This window comes from Macrotis lagotis, chromosome 4 (assembly GCF_037893015.1).
Source record: "Macrotis lagotis isolate mMagLag1 chromosome 4, bilby.v1.9.chrom.fasta, whole genome shotgun sequence".
Lineage (NCBI taxonomy): Eukaryota > Metazoa > Chordata > Mammalia > Peramelemorphia > Peramelidae > Macrotis > Macrotis lagotis.
Window position 1 is genome coordinate 55630815 of NC_133661.1, and position 21767 is coordinate 55652581.

Below are 21767 nucleotides of genomic sequence, written 5' to 3' on the forward strand. Positions count from 1 at the left end.
GTTGCACTGATGGAACGAGCAAGTCCATCAAGGTTGGTCATTGCCCCCATGTTGCTGTTAGGGTGGACAGTGTTTTTCTGGTTCTGCTCATCTCACTCAGCATCAGTTCGTGCAAATCCCTCCAGTTTCCCTGAATTCCCATCCCTCCTGGTTTCTAATAGAACAATAGTGTTCCATGACATACATATGCCACAGTTTGCTAAGCTGTTCCCCAATTGAAGGGCATTTACTTGATTTCCAATTTTTGCCACCACAAACAGGGCTGCTATAAATATTTTTGTACAAGTGGTGTTTTTGCCCTTTTCCATCATCTCTTCAGCGTATAGGCCCAGTCCTGGTATTGCTGGATCAAAGGGGATGCGCATTTTTGTTGCCCTTTGGCCATTCTAACCTTTAAAGGAATAAGGGAAGCCAGGGAAGCCCCTAATTGCCGAGTCTTGGGGGAAGACCTCCCGTGAGGCTTCCTTCTTCCCAGGAGAGGGAGAAAAACCACAGACGGGCAGCTCTGGGCCGAATGCTGCCTCGGAGTCAGTTTTTGGCACGTGAGGCCAAGACGGACAGACGGCCAGCCGGACACCGGAGACCCAAGCCGCCCATCACCCCGCGGCCTAGGGGCCGGGCGCCCCCCCCCCCCAGGGCTTCCGAATGGCGGGAATCATGCCCCTTTGGCAAAGGTCATGTTAAAGCGGGCTCGGGTGGCCGGCTCTGGGTCTGGCGGGGTCTGGGGGGGGGCGCTTCCGGATGACGTCATGCGGACGGGCGGGGGCTGCGCCTCGGGGGAGCCGGCCGGCGGGGCGGGGGCAGCGGCCGTGACCGCGCGGCCCGACCGCCTGGGACGCCCGCCCGGGGACCGCTCTGGCCGGAGCCGCCGCCACACTGGGGAAGCCCCGCCCCCGGCCCCGCCCCGCGGCCCCGCCCCAGAGGCCCCGCCCCTCCTTTATTTCCCCGCCCCCGCCCCTTCCTCCGCGAGGGCCCCGGGCCCCCGGGCCTGACGCATGCGCCTCTTCGCTCTTCGGTTTTCCCCGCCCCCCGCCCGCTTCTTTCTCGGCCCCAAGCTCCTCCTCCCTCCGGTCTCCCTCCCCTTCCGGCTCTGGCTCCGCCTCAATGACTACCGAGGCTCCGCCCCGAGAAGCAGTTCCGGTTCGGGCGGGCGCTGCCGCGGGCCCTGCCGCGGGCGCTGCGGTGCCCGAGGCCCCGGTGTGATGCTCCTGCTCGGCCTGCCCTCGAGGCCAGCTCCGCCCTCTTCCCCGCCCCCGGCCCCGCTCGAGTCCCCCGGCCCCGCCCGGACAGGCCGCCGGGAGAGCGACAGCGACCGCAGCAGCTCCAGCTCGGAGGAGGGCTCCGGCCGGGACAGCCCCGGGGACCCGGCCCAGCCGGCCCAGCCGGCCCAGGTGAGGCCCGGCCCGGCCCAGGGCCCAGGTGCGGGCGGCAGCGCGCCGCTCCGTCTGCGTGTCGGTGTGTAGGAGGCGTGTGTCCGTGGCCGAGGGGTGTGCGCGCGCGAGCCCGCGTGTGTGTCTGTGTGTGTGTGTGTGTGTGTGTGTCTGTGTGTCTGTGTGTGTCTGTGTGTGTGTGTGGCGCGGCCCTGGCAGAGGTGCCCGCCGGGGGCTGCGTGTGTCGGCCTGCCCGGATGGAGAGTGCGGGGCCGCCGGGTCCGAGGCTGCGCGCCCCCGTGCCCGTCCGTCCGTCCGTCCGTGTGTGTCCGTCTGTGGCTGCGGGGTCCGGCCCGGATCCCCGTGAAGCCCCCCTGGCCCGGGGGCTCCGCACCGCCCCCCGGGTGCACCCCGCTGATCAGGCCCCGGCTGGGCTCCTGTTGGGAGATTCCCCCGGTTCCCCCTCCCTGAACCCGAAAACCCTGCATTTGAATGTTGGGATGTGGAGGAGGAAGGGGCTGCTGTTGCTTCCCTAAAGCCCCCTGGAGTCTGCCTTCCCACCTTAGGAGAAAATCTTGGAGACAAAGGTGTCTTCCCAATTTCTTTTCTTTCTTAATTTTTTTAAAGATTTTATTTATTTTTAAATTTTACAGTTTCCCCCCATCTTGCTTCCCTCCCCCACCCCCCACAGAAAGCAGGCTGTTAGTCTTTACTTAATTTCTTTATAGTAACAGTTTTCTCACCCTTTGAATTGTTTCTCTGAAGGGGGGGAGGCGGAGGGTTTGGGGTTTAATAAAAACATAGTTTTGACTGAATCTACCCCAGTGTGAGAGGTGGATCAGTACAGATCTCAGGCCTGTAACCTTAGGAGAAATTCAAATCAGTGGCTGAGAGTGGGAGCTTCCCACGTGTCCTCTGGATCCCAAGACAGCCAAGGCCACAGGCTGGTGCTGCTTCTCAGACAATTGGGCTATAGGTTTTGATAAAAGCTCTGGGCCTGGAGTCAGAAAGACGCATTTTCTTAAGTTCAAAATCTGCCTCAAAGACACTAGCTGTGAGGGGGTGGCTTGGTGGCACAGTGGATAGAATACCTGAGTTCAAATCCAACCTCAGACACTAAATAATTACCTAGCTGCGTGGCCTTGCGCAAGTCACTTAACCCCCATTGCCTTGCAAAAACCTAAAAAATAAAAAGACACTAGCTGTGAAACCTTGGACAAGTCGCTTAACTTTGCCTCAGTTTTCTCCTCTTGTCAGAGCTGGAGAAGGAAATAAAAAAATCACTGAGTTTCGTTGCCTAGGAAACTCCAAATAAGTTCCTGTGGAGCTGGACACAACTCAAAAAGTGACAAAAAAAAAAAACCAGACAAACCTGGAAGCTATTTTAAATTTACTGCTAAAATAAATTCAGGTGGGCATCTTGAAATTTTTTTTTTTTTTAATAGGAGACTGCATAATACCAAGATATTGTACTTGGGCCAAGGAAAAAAATGGTTCAGGGAGACATTTATGGTAGCAATGAATAATATCCTTTCATAAATTTTCTATCCTGTAAAATGTTAATGTTTCCGTTCAATCTTTTACTTTAAAGGTCAAAAGGCATGTGATTTTATTCTACCTTATTGGTTATCTTTATGTAATCCATGTGATGAGTACATTCTGTCAGAGACTGAGATCTCTATGTAAGAGGACCAAAAATAATGGTTTAGAGGAATTCTTAAATACTAAGAAACATTGTGATATGGTAAAGTTTCTAATTCGGTAAATAATCTAGTTGGTGGGGGCACCCTATGGATTTGTTCTTGGATTCTCAAATCATTTAGCCGACAACCATTTTATAAAGGCAGATTGAATTGTTTGATTCAACATTTTATCTCAGGTTGACAAAATCCTTAATTTTAAAAGGTGTAAGAGCTTTCTATTTGGATAACATATTGATGTTAAAGAGAGCTCTGTTAAATATCTATTATATTTCTGTAAGTTTTGCTATAAAAATGACTTCATGTTTTGATTTTAAAAGTGTCTAATAAGCATTGCTTAGAATTTCAGAACAAGCTTTTGGTGCCTGTAATGATTTATATACTGTTTATTTAGAGCTTGATCTTCTATGTTTTCAAGATTAGATTTTTTAAAAATGCTGGATCTCTTGAGCCTTTCCTTTTTCAATTCTTTTTTTTTAGGTTTTTGCAAGGCAAACAGGGTTAAGTAAGTGGCTTGCCCAAGGCCACGCAGCTAGGTAATTAAGTGTCTGAGACCGGCTTTGAACCCAGGTACTCCTGACTCCAAGGCCGGTGCTTTATCCACTATGCCACCTAGCCGCTCCCTTTTTAAATTCTTAATGTGAGGAATTTTTAATTTCTCATATATACAAGGTAAGTTGTATTTGCTTAGTCAGGTGTCTTCTTAATTGCTTAGATAAACATGTCATTACAAATGTTATTTTTATTAGAAACAGGAGTTCTATTTAAGTCCATTTATGGTCTTTCATGAAGAAATTATACATCATTCTGGCAGGTGTTTAGAAGGTCTAGCCTCTCTGGTGAGGGGACTTTCCAGGCCTTTTTCAGGGTTGCTCATTTACCTTTGATATCTATCAGATTCACCCAACTCTTACCTGTGGCTCCAAGAGGCTGTAACATGCACAGTGGCCACATCCCAGTAAAACCGTTGGGCTAAACCAGATTGAGAGTAACCAACAGGCCTCAAACCCATCAGTAAGTTGAGGAATTGACTACATCAAGCATGTGAAGACTTCCTGGGGCAGAATGGGTGGATGAGAATGATTTGTTCCAGCTGCCAGTAAGGCAACTGAAGCAGACTCTGGAGAGCTTAGAGCCTGGTCAGGCATCAAAGACACCAAGGACATCCATAGCATCCCAGGCCACTGACTTTTATCCTGCCACTAGATTTATATGATTGAAGAGAGAGTGAGACTGATGACTTTGTACAACAATGCTTTACTTCTATCCAGTTTACTCAGGAGTTAAGACATCACGCTCTTTGGTCTTCCTTGAAAATGGAAGGCTAGACCATAATATTACTAGACACTGGACTAACAAGGCTGGGGATATAAAGACTAATATTTAACATAAAGGATCTGTTTTTAAGCTTTTACATCGTGACAAAGGTTAGAAATCCTCAATACTTTTCATATATAGGTAATTTTCTACAGAATTTTTCAGACAGGAATCTTGACCATTTTAAAAAAATTTTTAAAGAAACTTTAATCAGCTGTTATGATGGGATTCCTTGTTAGCCTTATAAGCCTGTGGCTACAGGTTAATGAAGTCAAAATTTCTTAATTCTTTTACAAAGGTTTTTTCTCAAAGCCTGAACTGGGGTGGTAATTGGTGTTGATGGCCTTAGTGGGGTTTGTAATCTAGCTGATATGTATTTAACCACTTTGAATTTGCTTCTACAATATAAAATTAGTTTCTGTAGTTTAGCATCTTTCTTATTACTGAGAATATATGAATGCAAATTAAAAATTTACCAAAATATTGTATCAAGAATTCTTAGATGGTTTTTGAAAGGAACTGTGGAGTCACTTTGGTAGAGGATAATAAACAAGGTATTTAAATTCCTTCAGTAGTTTGAAGTGTTAGACAATCATTTTATCTTGCTCCACAATAATTGATTTTCAGAATTCTAAACTATTTCTTCTTTCCACACATCCATTATTGCTTGTGAATAAGACAATTCTATTTGCTCAATTTTTATCATTTTTGACTGAATGCAGTTTTTTGTTGTTCATTGAAAATTGTGGGGGGTTTTTTTTGGGGGGGGACCTTGTTTCTCTCTAAGGGTATGATGTAATATGTTAAGGGTAATAGTGGGACAAAAACATAAACAGCCACTTGACCAGAGATTACAGCATGACTGATTTCTTCTTTTGTTAAAAATCCTGTGATTCTTCTGACCTTGAGAGATCAGAAAGCTAATTGAAAAATAGGAAAATAAGGATCAGACATCTGTGAAGAAGGCACTTCTAAATAGATAAACTTGTTTCTGCCTAATAGTCCATCTTTACATTTAGTGGTGTGATGTATGGATCTGAGTTTGTGTACTGATCCTCCCCTTTAGTCTCTTTTGATCTTATACTTAGAACCCTCCTTGCTAACATGCCTCTGGGGCTTTTAGATCTACTTGGTAAATTTTGGAAAATAACTTTTCTTCCTAACTTCTAGGGAAAGAGTGAGTTCATAATTTACAGTTGAAAGTGCCCATATAACTGTTGTAACACAAATTTAAATTTGGAGCAACATGGGACTTAGATGATCCTAGTTAGGAGGATATAACTTAATAGAAATACTTGGGAAGACTTTGTTATATCAGTTTTCATTGACAGGAAACCCACAGACAGTGTCATATCAGAGTCCCAAAATATTGTTTTAAATTCAACTCACAAAATAGCTTTGAGTTGTAATTTTGAATTTGAAGGGTATTGAGAAGAAATAATTTTAGTACGTGTTTTGAGAAAACACTTTTCTGCTCCCTTTGTATATTTTTACAGTTAAAAAAATTCCTTGGGTGGGGGTGAGGTAGGAGAGCTATGGACTCCTTTGATTCGGAATCTTCCTGTACACTTACATTACTCAAAATCTAAAGTCTTTAAAAACATTCCTTGCTTTGTAGCTACTTTTTAAGATTTGGGAAATATCTTTGAGTCAGCCAAATTGGTCTTGTCATTCAAACTTAATTAAATCCTTATCAGTTTCATTAATTATTGAGTTGGCAAGAAAAAAGATGGCTAGAACTATACATTAAAGCTAGATCTAAGTCTAGTCTAACATTTTCACAGATCATAATAGGATTTGTCATTTTGAGTCAACTTTTAATTCTCCTTTAAGTACTCATTGATTTCTGCTTATAGTATATTTAAGAATAATGATTTCATTGATCAATATACCTAACCTCTAGTCCCCAAGTATACCTGATGATTGAGTGTAACCTTATTCCCAGTGTTTTAGATTTGTTGATATTTTAGGAATGGCTGGATGGGTGACTCTTCAAGGAGAGGGAGTTGTATTTAGAGTTCTGCTAATCTGTTTCCTCTTTAATTCTGGTCTTGCAGTTTTTATAAATATAGTAAATGTAGACCGTGCCTTGAGCTCAATTAGAAAGTAAAATGCCTATTTTTGAGAATAATTTTAAAAGTAAAAGCATGATATCTAGCTTATAGGAAAGATTTATCCATCAGGAAATCTTGACAGTAAGTTGAGAGAGTACCTAACCTGGTATGGTTTGTAAGCAAAAAAAATTAGAGCTGTATTTCAGTATAATTGGTTTCCTTTGTAAAATTGCATATCTTATTTTATGCACTTAAAAATGTGATTCTGAGGAGTGTCTGGCCTTCACCAGACTGTAAAAAGAGTGGTCCATGATACAAAAGAAGTTTCAGAACCCTTAATTTGATACGATGAAGAAAAACAAGTCTGTATATACCCATGAGAGTAGGCTACACTATACTCATGATTGGTCATAAACACTGACCATAATAAACAGCTTGATTAATCCCTTGACATGTTACTATCTGTGCTCTACAATACAGTTCAAACATTTTGTCCTTATCTAGAACCTTTACTTCATTTATCTGTAAATTGTCAGAATTCACTGCCTACCATGTCCTTTATTCAGTAAACTTCATTTAATAGAGTTGAAAAATTAGGTAACTTCCAAAATCTGCTGAAGCACTGTAACCATATGATTTCCTCCTAGGAAAATAGCAACCTTATTAATACTTACGTAATTATGGATTTTTTTCCTAATTTAGTTTTGTAGGTATACCAAAAAAAAAAGGGGGGTTCCTAAGGACTTTTTTTAGGATGTTATTACTTTCTCATTATATCAATATGAATGAATCATATTTTATCAGATGTGTTTTAGAAAAGTTTGCTATGTTAGACCTCAAGTAATCTAGATGAATAGGACTGGTAGAAAAAGGAATGAACTTGGGAGTCAGGAGCCTTGGATTTAGGTTGTGTCTACTACATTTCATGAAAGCAAGTCTCTTAACCACTTCACCTTTCTGTTCCTCTGTTAAATGAGAGAGTTGGAGTAGAATCCCTTCCAGCCCTTTGATTCAGTTTTACACATATATGTATGTGTGTATATATGTAATTGTATATACACATATGTACATAGACACATGTATTTGCACTTAAATGCAAAGAGTAAAGAACTTGTTGCAGATAGGTATGAAAATAATTTGAGGGTCTATATAAGGTGATTTTACAGTCTTTCATATCTGAGGGATATGGAATATTACTGGAATAGCTTCTTCACTTTAATTATATCCTCTGCATTATAAAAACTGCCTAATGATGTACTGAGAATTTCCCTCTCTCTCATGTGGTTGGTCTAATTAACCAAATTGGGAATTGTCTGTATCTCTTAGTTATTAATGTCTTAGTTGAATCTTTAAACAGTTTTGCCGCTTGTCACAAAGTTTTGATTTTTTTCTTCTCCCTTACCTCTGTATCCAATCAGCATTAGCCATGATGGCATTTCTATTTTTATATTTTCCTTTATAGTCTAGTCCTTTTCTTTTCACTCCTATCGGCCAATTTTGGTCTTTTCTTACCGATCACCTAGATATTTCATAGTAGTTTCCTAATCAGTGTCTTTGCCTCTGGTACCCTGGTTTCTGGTTGATCTTTCCAAACTCTCATTGGGTCATTTATTTTTTTTTTAAGGTTTTAGCAAGGCAAATGGGGTTAAGTGGCTTGCCCAAGGCCACACAGCTAGGTAATTATTAAGTGTCTGAGGTCACATTTGAACTCAGATACTCCTGACTCCAGGGCTGGTGCTCTATCCACTGTACCACCTAGCCGCCCTGAGTCATTCATTTTAATGCACAACAAAGTCTTCATTGCTCCTTCATTGTCAACTAAATAAAACTTGAACCCCTTAGACTGCCCTTGACTGCCTTTTGGGACCCTCTGCAACTTAGCTTCAATGTAAGTTTTCCAGCTTCTCATATATCCTAGGCATCAGACTAACTAGATTACTCATCCAGTCTGCTATACTGTTTCTTGTATCTGGAGTCCTTCCGTACTTTCCTCTCCTTCCAATCTGAGCGTTTTGAAGACTGAACTTTGTGAAGATAGGAACCTCATCTTACCTGAATATCATGTTCTCCCCATTTTAGCATAAGTTTTTTTTTTTTTTATAATACACACTTAATAGATGGTGAATCGAAATGGAACTGAAGACTTGAAGGACTGGCTCCATTGTGATCTCCATGAAACTTTACTGACACCTCAGATTCTACCTGGTCGGGAGTTATCTTCTCCTCTGAATGCTTCATATTTTTTATACAGCCTAGAACACCTTACTTTGTATTATGTTTGTAAGTCTGTCTGTTTTCTACTTACACATTTGGCACTTGTTTTACAAAGCACTTTTATTCAATGAGCCCTACTAAGCCATAGTATTCCTGTTTTATGCATGAGGAAATTAAGGCCCAGAATTCATTTAACTGAATCACAGGAAATAGCTGAGCTAGGACTTCATTCTGATTCTTGTGACTTCTAATCAGGCCTTGCCCCAAATAGATACTCAATAAATGTTATCTAATTGATAGCCCAAACCTAGCTGACTTGAGTTGACAGAATTTTGCTGATAATAAGATAATAATTGGAATGTGCTTACCTGGTTCAAAATAGATACTTCCATTTTTTCTTCTTCTTTGGAATGGTAAGTGATCTGTAATACTGTGTTTTTTCCTCTTAAATTTGAATCTGGTTAAAATTTGTTAAGCTTTTCGTATAGAAAACACATTTTTTTAGGGTTTTTTTTTTTTTGCAAGGCAATGGGGATAAAGTGGCTTAAGGCCACACACAGCTTGGTAATTATGAAGTGTCTGAGGCCAGATTTGAACTCAGGTACTCCTGACTCTAGGGCCGGTGTTCTATCCACTGCACCACCTAGCCACTTCGACAACACATGTTGCTTTATTCATGCTTACCATGTAGGTTTCTACATCATTTGATCAGAATTCTGTAATATTATATTGTTCTTTAGTTTATCAAGTTAGATTATTTTGTTCTTTTGAAAGATATGTTTCTGTTGGAAAGATTGTGAGAACCTTAAATGGTTGTACTATTTAAAATATTTTTAAAAAGTCATTTTGAGAAGAATTTAGTTTTTTTCTGGCTAGTTAATTTGTTTTCAAATTATTGAAAAATAATAATTTTTAAAACAAATTCACAAATCCCAGGTTGAGAATTCCTGACCTATAGATTTTTAAGATCTTCAACTCAACAATTACCTGATGTTACTGATTGCCTTACAAATAGACTACTAGGGAATCTTATACTATTTTTATTGTAGTTATTGTGAGTAGGAGCTGCCATCATTTGCCTTCATAGACATCATAGTGAGTGGTATAAAAAAAAGAGTGGACTAGAACAGGAGATTTGGTTTATCTGGTTTATTTGGTTTGGGCAAGCCATTTAACAAAAATAACACACATATTTTCTTTGTTACACCAGCTCTTTGAGGTACAGATAAAGTATGTATTCTTCACCCAGTTTTAAAGTTGAAAAGCTGAGGTTCTGAAGTAGTTGTGTCTTCAACTAATATTTATTAAGTCTTTATTATGTTGAAAGTATAGTGACACACAAGGAGGTCCTTGAGGTGTACGATTCAAAACCACCCTATACCCTGACTCCCAGTGTAGTATTCTTTCCAGTTTCCAGATTTGCGTATTTTAACTTCTGTGGTCCTCAGATATTCTCATGTAAGATGAGAGTGTTGGATTGCATGATTTCTAAAGTACCTTCTAGCTCAAATACTCTGCTTCTGTGATCCAACCTCTTAGATCATTTGCAGTGCCTGATTTTCCTTATTTTTTGTTAGATAGAATAGATAGCTATCTATTCTCCAGCATCTACCATTAGCTGTATATTTAATAGTGAACACTTTGTTGTGCTATTACAAAATAATTATGATGCTACAGTTAACATTTTAATCCAGCTTATAAGTATAGGTCAGTTAATGAACTGGGTTTTTTTTGTTTAGTTTTTGTTCCTTCCCAAATGGAATCTATATGCTTTTATTGATGAATTTGATAGCTATTCCCACTTTTTAAATTTTTTGGTTCCTCATAAACCTTTGGAAAAATGATCTTCAGTACCTTGTTTAATCTATTTAGAAGTAAATACTGCGATCTACTTTCAAATCAATATTAAAATGGAGTAAAGGAGAAATGGAAATTGCAAGTGAAAAATTTGTCAGAGTAGCAGTAGTGTAAATATATACATTTTAGCATATACAGCTTTCAGGATAAACATTCAAGAAGAATCAATCAAGAGGAAAAATTTCCATTTCTGTAATAGCCTGTCAGTGGTGAGGAACTTTCTAACAAAATGCACAATTTTGTTGTTTGATCTCCAAAACAAATGCATAATGAATATGATAAAAATGTGATTTCCAACCATAGTTGTAATTCTGCATATTTTAGAAATGATTTGTCATTGTTGTAGTTTTAAAGATTTCTTTAAAGGTGGTATTTAGGGTAGCCAGGTGGTGCAGTGGATAGAGCACCCGAGTGCTCTGGAGTCAGTAGGACCTGAGTTCAAATTCGGCTTCAGACACTTAATAATTACCTAGTTGTGTGGCCTTGGGCAAGCCATTTAATCCCATTTGCCTTGAAAAAACCTAAAAAAAAATAAAGGTGATAAATTCATTTAGCCAGTACTTCCCACATGGTCATTGAAGCTATTATTTCAGCTATTATAGTTTGTTCATAACTACCAGAATGGGAGGGGATTTCTGAGAGCTCCATTGCCTGTTAATGGAAAGAGCAAATACTGGGAGTGCATTTCATCAAATTTATTTCCTAGAATTTGAATTAACTTTATTTAGACTTCATTCCCTACTGATAACGAGAATTCACCTAGGCTCTAGAAGCACCAGATGCTCTTAGATGATTGTAGAAGTTGAAGAGAAAGCAGACCCAACTCAAACAGGAGGCTGAAAATCAGAGCTTTGGAGGAGTTCAGGGTTCCTACTGTGCATTCATTGACTTATTTGAGCTAACTTTGATTCCCCAAAATGAGGATTAGAGTAGGTAGGTGATTAACAAATTTGGGACATTGAGAATAATAGCTTTTTGTTTTCTGGGTTTCCTGTTTGACAACGTTGCACCCCAGTGGAATCAGTTAATGATTAAATATTTGTTTAGACCTAATGTGCTCCAGACACTGTGTGAAATGCTGGAACACAAAGATAAAAGATAATCCCTGCCATCACAGCTAAACAACTGTGAACAAATGAGTTTTATACAAATCTGTAGGAGACACTGGAATTCAGGGGAATCTGCCTTTAGAAGGTGGGATTTTAGTTGGAACTTGAAGGAAGCTAGGAAAGCCACAAGGCAGAGATGAAGATAGAGAATTCCAGTCATTGGGGATAGCCAGGAAAAAAGCCCATTTATTGGATGTGTTGGGAATTTCTCTCTTTCCTCATCCTGATTGATTTCCTCACTAGACATACTACATTTTTTTTGTTTATAAAAGAAAGTTTTTACTTATTTTGAATTTTACAAATTTCCCCCAAATCTTGCTTCCCTCCCTCCACCCCCCACAGAAGGCAGTCTGTTAGTCTTCACATTGTTTCTATGGTATGCTTTGATCCAAGTTGAATGTGATGAGAAAGAAATCATCCTTAAGGAAGAAAAATAAAGTATAAGAGATAGCAAAATTACATAATAAGATAATGTTTTGTTTTGTTTTTTTTAAATTAAAGGTAATAGTCTTTGGTCTTTGTTTAAATTCCACAATTCATTCTTTGGATATAGATGCTATTCTCCATCACAGATGCCCGAAAATTGTGCCTGATTGTTGCAGTGGTGGAATGAGCAAGTCTATTAAGGTTGATCATCACCTCCATTTTGCTCTTAGGGTGTACAATGTTCTTCTGGTCATACTACCTTTTTCTTTTAGGAAGACCCTACCCATTCTTGACTTTCCACTTATTTCATCTTTTCAACAGTCTTCTCAGTCACCTTGATGTATCCTTTATACCCTATCATCCCAACCCTCTAGTACTTGATCTTTAGCTCTGCTACCTTTAACCACTTAAGTGGAGTACTGCCTCATAGTTTCAGTCATTTTAAGGACCAAAGTACCCCTCTCCCTTGTCACCTGGGTGGTCTCCTATTAAAATGTAAGCTCCTTGAAGTAAAAAACTATTTTTGCTTTTGTATTTGTATCCCCATCCCATAGAACAGTGCTGGATATAGTAAATTTTATTGACTATTTTTTCATTTTTCATTTGGAAAAATGAGGCTATTGTTTTTCTGGTTAATTTGGCCTACAGTAACATTCTGTTACAGTGACTAAGGTGTTTTATTCAGAAATTTTGAAAGCCACTTAGATGACTCTCTTTCTTATCCTCTTGTCATCTTTGAGGTTGCCTATTTTCCTGAACAATTGCTGACAGTAATTTAATTATTTCTGTGTATAGGTAAAGTAATTGCAGTATTGAAAGATTTTATGTGTGAGGGAAGTGGGGAAGTGTACATTAAAAAGAAATGTTACGAAAGATACATTTGTACAACTATTGATCAGGATTTATAAACACCTATAAAGAGTAAAGTTTAGAATAGAAGTGAAATCTTAGTAGAATCCTACTTAAAATTCCAAGCTCTCTAGTCTTAATTCATTTAAGGAACTGTATAAATCTGATAGAATAACTAGATTTTGTTTGTGTGTGTGTGTGTTTGTAGGACTTAAAGAGTCCTGGATTTGTAAAATTAGGAGCTCTGAAGAGAACTCAAAATGTTACTAGTGAAATTCTATGTGAGAAGTTCTTGCCAGTACAAATCCAAGTGTAATCATATACATTATCTTGAGTCAGGCAACCTGGTTTCAACCTTCAGTGATAGATAAGGCCAACAAATTACTGTTTGTAATGATCCAGTTTAATGCCTAGATTTTGTTAGATTTTTAAAAAACAAGCAAATATACTTTAGGCAAATTGGAAGCGTGATTGATTTGTGTTATTTTTTGCAGACAAGAGTGCTCAGTTGCCTTGACAATGGTTGGTAATTTGCACTTCATGTTCCTAAATCCAGATTCTAATTTTTATGATTAAAATAATGTAAATTGTACAGCTTTAAAGTATATCTTTAATAATTAATAGGATTCTGCATATTATTATTTTATTTTATTAGTATTATCAACTTATATTTATATTAAGAATACTCATCAAAGAATTGATCAAACTAAAAAGAATAAAATTCAGATTTTTTTCTTTTAAAGAACTTTTATTGCTGTCTGTTTCTATAGCAGAATTTGAAATCAAGATTTGTGTTTCTACTCCTAGCTCTATTAGTTACTAAACCAGTATTACCTTGAGAAAATCACTTCATATCCCTGAACCTGTTTCTCACTCTAAAGTGAACTAGAGTTGATAATTGCTAAGTTCCCTTTCAGCTTCAAGTCTGTTATGCTAAATTCCTATTGACAAAGTATGTGTACTTTTTCAAAGTAAAGTCTCATATCCTTCCTTTTCCTACTTAAAATTAGTTTGTACTAATGCCCTATAATCTAGCAAAATAGTAATATATACATTTCATCTTTTTTAACCTTTACTTTTCAGCATTCCCTTAGTTTTGTTTCCTTATCTTTTGTGTACATGTCTTCATAGTAAAAATGCCAGTGACCTTGTCCCTCTTGTTGAAATGTATAATGAAATAAATCAGTGGAACAGACTAGATAAGGAAGAATTGGAAATAGTTAAACTTTTGAACTTAATAAACATAAGAACATGAATTGTGGGAAAACACCTTATTTTAACAAATTGCTGGGAAAGGTAGAAAGCAATTTGGCTGAAATTTGGGTCTAGTATGGTATACTATGTACCACTTTAATCTCAAAATAGATATGAGATCTGAATTAACCATAAAAATACCAGAAGTACCTTTCATAATTATGTAGGGAGTTATTTCTTAACCAAACAAGAGATCATAAAAAATAAAATTGATAAAATCATTGGAGCTAGAATAGGAAAGGAGGAAAATAATTACATCTCTAATAAAGTCCTGATTTCCCAGATATGTAGGAATCCAACACAGATATGTATAAGACTTGCACAAATATGTATAGGTGGACAGATAATATAAATAAACTTCTCAAAAGAATAGTAAATTATAACTATATGAAAGATTGCTCCAACTTACTAGTAAGAGAAATTCAACACAATTTCAATTTTTTTTGTTGTAACTTTTTAAAAACTTAAATATAAAATGAGGGGAAAAAACTGCCCACATGGCACAGCAGAACATGAGAGGATTCAGTGTAAAACAATAAATTTCCATTTCAAGAAAACATACAATTCACAAATTCAAAATCTTTACCTTATTCCTAGCAAATTGACAAAGATGTAAAAAGGTAGAATTGAGGGACTATGGAAATTGATAAAATAATAAATACTCTGTTGGTAGAGCTGTGAATTGATGCTGTCATTCAGGAAAGCAGTTTGTAACTTCTTTCCGAAAAATCTCAACATGTTCATACCCCAAGATCCTGTGACCCTGGGCAAGTCATTTAACCACTAACTGCCTCAGTTTCTTCTTTTGTAAGATGGTATAATAAGAGCACCTGCTTCCCAGGGTTGTGGTCAAGAGAAAATGAGATTGGTAAAGCACTTTGCCAATATTTAAGAGCTACATAAATGCTAACTAATATTGTTGTAATTATTAGATAAACGTTTACTACTTTGAGCCAGACACTGTAGTCCTGGGGATATAGAGTCAAGTAATTAAACTCTTATCCCTAAAGAACTTACTACATTCAATAGAGAGCTGGAAGGTAAAGTCTGGGTATTGGTGGGGGGCAGGGAGGGTATTTGCTGGAGAGGACCTTCCACCTGAGGTAACGCAGTTTTGTGCTGAGAATTCTGGATCCCTGCCCCCAAATAATGATGTAGGTCACTAGTCAACAGTCAGCAGAATGAGGTCTCATCAGGTGGGAGGTGGGATCTTGAATAAGAAGTGATTCAGAGTGAAATGAGCAGGACCAAACCATACATGACTACAAGAATGTTGACTTGTTGGCTAAGAATGTGGTGCCATACCTGTTAACACTTAGAACTTGGAGTGCAAAGACTGCTTAGGCAAGTCATCTTGTACCCACTCCCTTTGGACTAGGCTCAGGGTTTGTCTGATTGTAGAATCTTTCAAGTCTCATGTTCTGTTGACAACCTAGTATAAAAAAACAAAGCAATCAAAAAGCTATCAGCAGTTTAAAGAACAAAAAAGAAATTGAATGTTGACATCATTAGAATGGCCAGAAAAGGAGGTAATACAACCTCTTTTCCCTCCTTTACAGAAGTAGGGAACTGTGGGTGTAAGAACATTTCATATCTTGACAGTCTTGTTGATGGCCCTGGTCTAGGGTCATATCAGTGGTAATATGTGGCAGAGAAATGAGTTTTAAGTCATCAGTATTTTGTCTCTGAAAGATTACTAAAGATTACTAAATTACTAAATCCCACCCCTCCCTAAATACTGAGTCATTTTGACTCATAGATAGTATTACCCTATTAATCATTTGTGTCTAAGTCATTTCTGATGGTGACTATGAGTGTGATTTGGCTAATGTGCCAGTTGGAAAGGGGCAAACTAGATAAAGCTCTAGTAACATTGGAAAAAAAAGGACTGAGGTAGTTTCTTGATGATAATAATACTATAATATCTTTATTACAAGTAAAGTCTGATTACTTTGATATTTCCATTAACCCTTTATCATTTTCTTATTGATTGGATGGAGGACAACTGAATTGTACACAAAAATTAAGACAAAATGTTTATTTTTATGAAATAGATTTAGAACTCTTCGTAAGTAGTTTCTGAACCAGTTACATCAAATGAAAATTCAAGTTTTAAAAATATAATTTTTATGTTTATTATCAAATTTGAAAATAACACCATAATTGAAATTTATTGATTTAGCTTTAGTGTTTGGGTGGTTAATCATAATTTCATTAAATTATTAAAGAAAAATTTGTACTGGTAAAGAAGGGATGTTTTGAGAAATTGCATCTTATTCAATCAAAAATTTCTAGTTAAAATATCATTTAAAAAAAGGACTATTGTTCTGTGTTCCACATAGTACAAAAGAGTTGTTATCATCCCTTTGTGCTTTTCTCTGGTACTTGGGACCATGAATATACTACTATCTGCTGACCACAGGCTCTTTAGGTGCTGGCTGTTCTCTTTTCTTAACAATATAGTGTGGACCTTTGATACTTATTTTTTGTTTATGTATAATTTGAGGAGAGAACATAGTTTTAAGAAATCTCAAATGAGAGAAATGTGGCTGTTAACAAGGTAGAAGAAAATGCAATAATTTTTCTAGGGTTATCTAAACAAGGTAAACTTAAATATTTAAATTAATTTAAAATAATATTTGCACTCAAAAAATAATATTTGAAACAAGTTCCATCTTCTGTATTAAGGAATGAATAATGGGAGAAAAGTAAGTTTAGCAAATTAAGAAAACCTATCAAAAAAGACCTATAATAGCCGTAATGTTCCACTTCCATAGTCCTGCAGCTCTTCAAGGATGTTGGGGGAATAGATGCTCATACCTATCTCTGTGGTGCCAAGTTTTAGAGTGTTGTTTCAGTTCTTGCTCTTATCCTGTCTGTTTATATTATTATAGTTATCATTATAGTCTTAGTTCTATTTCTTTGCACCAGTCAGGTCTTTCCATGCCTAGCTGTAGTCTTCATATTCTTCATTTTTTTTTTGTTTTTTTGTTATTTTAGATTTTTCAAGGCAATGGGGTTAAGTGATTTGCCCAAGGCCACACAGCTAGGTAATTATTAAGTGTCTGAGGCCAGATTTGAACTCAGGCACTCCTGACTCCAAGGCCAATGCTCTATCCACTGCGCCACCTAGCTGCCCCTATATTCTTCATTTCTTACAGTATAGTGATATTACCTTACAAGTAAGGAATCACAATTTGCTTAGCCATTTCCAATAAAAGGGCATCAAATTTTGTACTCCTACAATTTGTGCTACCACAATTATTTGAGTATATATTGAAGTAGAAAATAGAAAATAATGTTCGTGACCTAGATCTGTATGTATTATTTGTGTGCAATAGCTGATAAAGATTGGACCCCTCCCTCTGATTACATTGGTGTTAAAACTCCCCTTAAGGAGTCCCTTATCTTTCAGCCTATGTAGCTTGGTGCCTTCTTTTGAACCAGATAGCTCAAAGGAGTCAGAGGAGAGACAATATGTATAATACATACTAGAATATCTCTACATGCATATTTCTAGTCAGAATAATGACCACCGTGACCTCTTTTTTCCAGGTAAACATGGGGAAACAAATAACAGTTTGGGGGATAATATTGTTTATATATAGATTGACACATCTTTTGCTCAAAAAATCTTCAGTGACTTCCACATTATGTCCTCAGGAAAGTTAAAACTCTTCAGCTTGGCCTTTTGGGCTTCCATAGTATGATTTGTCACCCTTTCCAGTTTAGTCTCACATTACTCCCTTCTACTCCCTCTGCATTTTAGCTATCATTGGATAAACCTGTTCTTCTTCTTTTGCCTCCATGCCTTTGCTCATATCCTTCCCTATCCCTGGAATTTCCCCCCCCTCCCCAAATTTGCCTTTTGGGTCTATCTTTTGCAACCCAACAGGAAGCCTTCCTTGATTGCTAGAGTATGCCTTAGTCTTAGACTTCGTAAAACATAGCTCAATTGTGTTGTTGTTTAAGTCAGGTCAATATGCATTGTGCTAAGCACTAAAAAAATGATACAAATACAAACTGAAAGAAATAAAAATATGATGAAGAAATAGGATTGAAGAAAGTTTCATGAAATTCTTTGATTTTTTTTTTACAACCAGAATTGATAGATATATACACACATACATACATGCATACATATTTCACTTTATATAATTTATATAACCATATATAACTGTGAACCCCATTGTAATACTAAGAGTTGTTATAATAACAGATAAAAAATTTAGCTTCTTTAATGATATAATGAAGTACTTATTAGTTTGTACAAATCTTTGTACATATGTTTGTACATAAATGTCATCTGTGACTTTATTGAAAATAATCTTAATAAGGTTTATTTATTTCTTTGTAGTATGTCATCTATTGGTGAGTAATCCCAAGTGGTTTTATTCTATTTGATTCTGAACATTCTGTGATAATGCAAATATAAGTCATCTTTTTCTTTTTTTTTTTTGCAAGGCAAACGGGGTTAAGTGGCTTGCCCAAGGCCACACAGCTAGGTAACTATTAAGTGTCTGAGACCGGGTTTGAACCCAGGTACTCCTGACTCCAAGGCCGGTGCTTTATCCACTACGCCACCTAGCCGCCTCAAGTCATCTTTTTCTAAACCAGAAATTGGAACACATGATCTAACAAAGGAAATTCCTTTGGCAATTCCTTTTTAGGAGTACATACCTTGTTTTCTTGATTTAGCGGAAAATCTAGGCTGATACAGTCATTACAACTATGTAGACTATAGGTAGTGTTTTTCTAATTTAATGAATAAAAATCAGCAGAAAATAAAAATAGCATGAAATTATGCTGCAGGTTGTGAAAAGGAATATTTATCACTCAATTTTTTTACTTTCTGTTGAATGTTAGTTATGAAAACATTTTATCACTTAATAACTTACCCCATAGAAACAATAATAATGGAAATAAAGTTCATCATTTAGTCAAAGTTATACTGGTTTATAGGATTTGTGAGACATTCATGATTAAATATAATATCTTTAATATCAATTCTTTTCAAAGAAAAATATAGATGGTATGCCCAGGTATGAACTTTGTTTTTAAGTTGAATTAAGGTCTTTAAAGTACTTCCTACTAGGGGCGGCTAGGTGGCGTAGTGGATAAAGCACCGGCCTTGGAGTCAGTACTACCTGGGTTCAAACCCGGTCTCAGACACTTAATAGTTACCTAGCTGTGTGGCCTTGGACAAGCCACTTAACTCCGTTTGCCTTGCAAAAACCTAAAAAAAAAAAGTACTTCCTACTTCCACATCAAAGTATTAGGACAGATAATTTTCAAAAATGTTGATAACATTTACCTAATTATTCTACCCCTTTATTTTATTGAGAAGGAAAATGTTCTTTCTCATTTCTTTATTTTTCTGTTTTTAAAAAGCAACCACTAGGGCAGCTAGGTGGTACAGTGGTTAGAGCACCAGCCCTGGAGTCAGGAGGACCTGAGGGTCAAATCTGACCTCAAGATGCTTACTTAGCTTTGTGACCTTGGGCAAGTCACTTAACCCCATTGCCTTGCAAAAACAACCACAAAAAAAAAGCAACCAGTGGGACTATCAAAAGATTCAAGTGAATTGTGTACTTTCTTTGCTAGAGTAAATGAAAGGTTAAATTAAAGGAATACCTTATTTCTTGCCACTGACTGTGGAATGACAAGGAGAGTAATTTCCCTGCCTCTGGGCCAGTTACCTTTTCCTTCCCTACCTCCTCCTCCTTATAATCACTATCATTAGAAATGGTTTCATCTCCAAGATTATATCTATATTATCCTCTCCTGATACCTTTCTAGTGTCCCTCTCCTCCTGGTTTACCTTTGTAAGGATAATCTCAAAATTCTAGTCAGCCATTTCAACAGGGTATTGTCCTTAATGCTTGTCCTTTCTATTCTTGGGCTTCCAAGGACTGCTGCTGCAGGAAGGTAAGAAACTTTATTGAGACATTTACTGCAAATTCAACCTAAGTTCATCTTGATCTTATAGACACAGATCAATCCTCTTTATCCCTCTCTCTGATTGCTGCTCTCTTGTTCCCTACAGTGGCTTTTCCAAACCTTCTCTCTGACTATAAATTCACTTATAACCACTTACTCTTCCCTTCACCCTAAGCCTAAGATTGGTATCCAGCCCTTTTTCATTTCTTCCAGTTTCAAAAGATAATATGGATTTCCTCTTTGCCTTGGCCTTGCATATGTCTTTCACTCAAGCCCTTATATTATCACATATCTATTAAATAAACAACTGCTATATGCCACACACTTTGTATGTTCTAGGTACTGGAGACTCAAATACAAAGAAACAATCCATACTCAAAAAGTATGAGGCTGGATTTGAACTCAGGTACTCCTGACTCCAGGGCTGGTGCTCTATCCACTGCGCCACCTAGCCGCCCCAAGTTCTTATATTCTGAGAGAGTTTTCTATGTAAATATGTACACATAAAGTTGAATAAACACAAATATATTCAGAATAATTAATTGCAAGGACAAGTTTGGTAGGACAGGCACTAGCAACTGGGGAGGTAGGAAAAGCTTCATGCAAAAAGATTCTGAGATGGAGGTAAGGATGGGGAATGCATTAGAACCACTGGGATTGTCCAGTTCAAAGTTAAGGAGAAAAGAAAGATGCCATGGAGGAACAGAAGGCCAGTTTGCCTGGATGGAATGTGGGGACCTTAGAGTCCAGCCCTTTCGTTTTTTAAATGAAAACACAGACTCGGGGAAGTTAAGTGATTTGTCCAAGATTGCACAGGTATTACAATAATATGAATTGACTGAGACAAAGTCAAATAAATTACATTGATAATATACAATGAACCTTGACAACTTTACTTCCTAAACTTTGTCATTTTAAAATTTAATTTTTCAGTTAACAAAAATCAGTTCTCTCCCTCCCATTGGAGAAAAAAAATAAAGCTTTTATCAAATATGCAGTCAGACAAAACAATTTCCTTCTTTGACTATGTCTAAAAATTGTTCTTCTCAATCTATACCAAGTCATTTTTTTTTTTGAAGGAGGTGTATCAGGATTCATAATAGGTCATCTAGAATTGTTTTGGTCATTGCATTTACCAAAGTTTCTAAAAGAGTTCATAGCAGTCTTCCCAGAATTCTCAACAACCATCTTGCTTATTATTTCTTATAGCATAATATTATTCCTTTATATTCACATATTATTTGTTCAGTTGTCTTCAATTGATGGTCACCCTCCTTCATTTCCAATTCTCTTTCACCACAAAAAGAGCCATTCTAAATACTTTTGTTTGGATCTCTCCATTGTCATATTTCTATATTATGTCTGATGTACATATATTTACATATATTAACCCTTAAATTTTCAGATTGTAAACTCTTTGAGGTCAGGGATCGTTTTAATCTTTGTTATTTCCAGTACCTCATATGTAGTATGTACCCGTTAAATGTTTTTTGAATTGAATCCTCAAAGAATAATTAAACTGTCTTTTCCTTGTTTTTCTTTTCTTTTTTGCAAGGTGGTGGGGTTAAGTGACTTGCCCAAAATTACACAGCTATTTATTGTTTGAGGCCGAATTTGAACTTGGGTCCTCCTAACTCCAAGGCCAGTGTTATATCTATTGTACCGTCTAGCTGCCCC

General features: G+C 37.6%; 1 protein-coding gene across 2 annotated transcripts in view; it reads left to right on the forward strand.

Annotated features, from left to right (window-relative positions):
- The first annotated feature begins 973 nt into the window (after positions 1-973).
- Positions 974-21767, forward strand: part of SAMD8 (sterile alpha motif domain containing 8) — a 44417-nt gene continuing 23623 nt past the window's right edge. For both annotated transcript variants that reach the window (XM_074232906.1, XM_074232907.1), the window contains exon 1: positions 974-1391. In XM_074232906.1, the coding sequence (XP_074089007.1) occupies positions 996-1391 (396 nt within the window). In that variant the 5' untranslated portion in view covers positions 974-995. The remainder of the gene's footprint in view (positions 1392-21767) is intronic.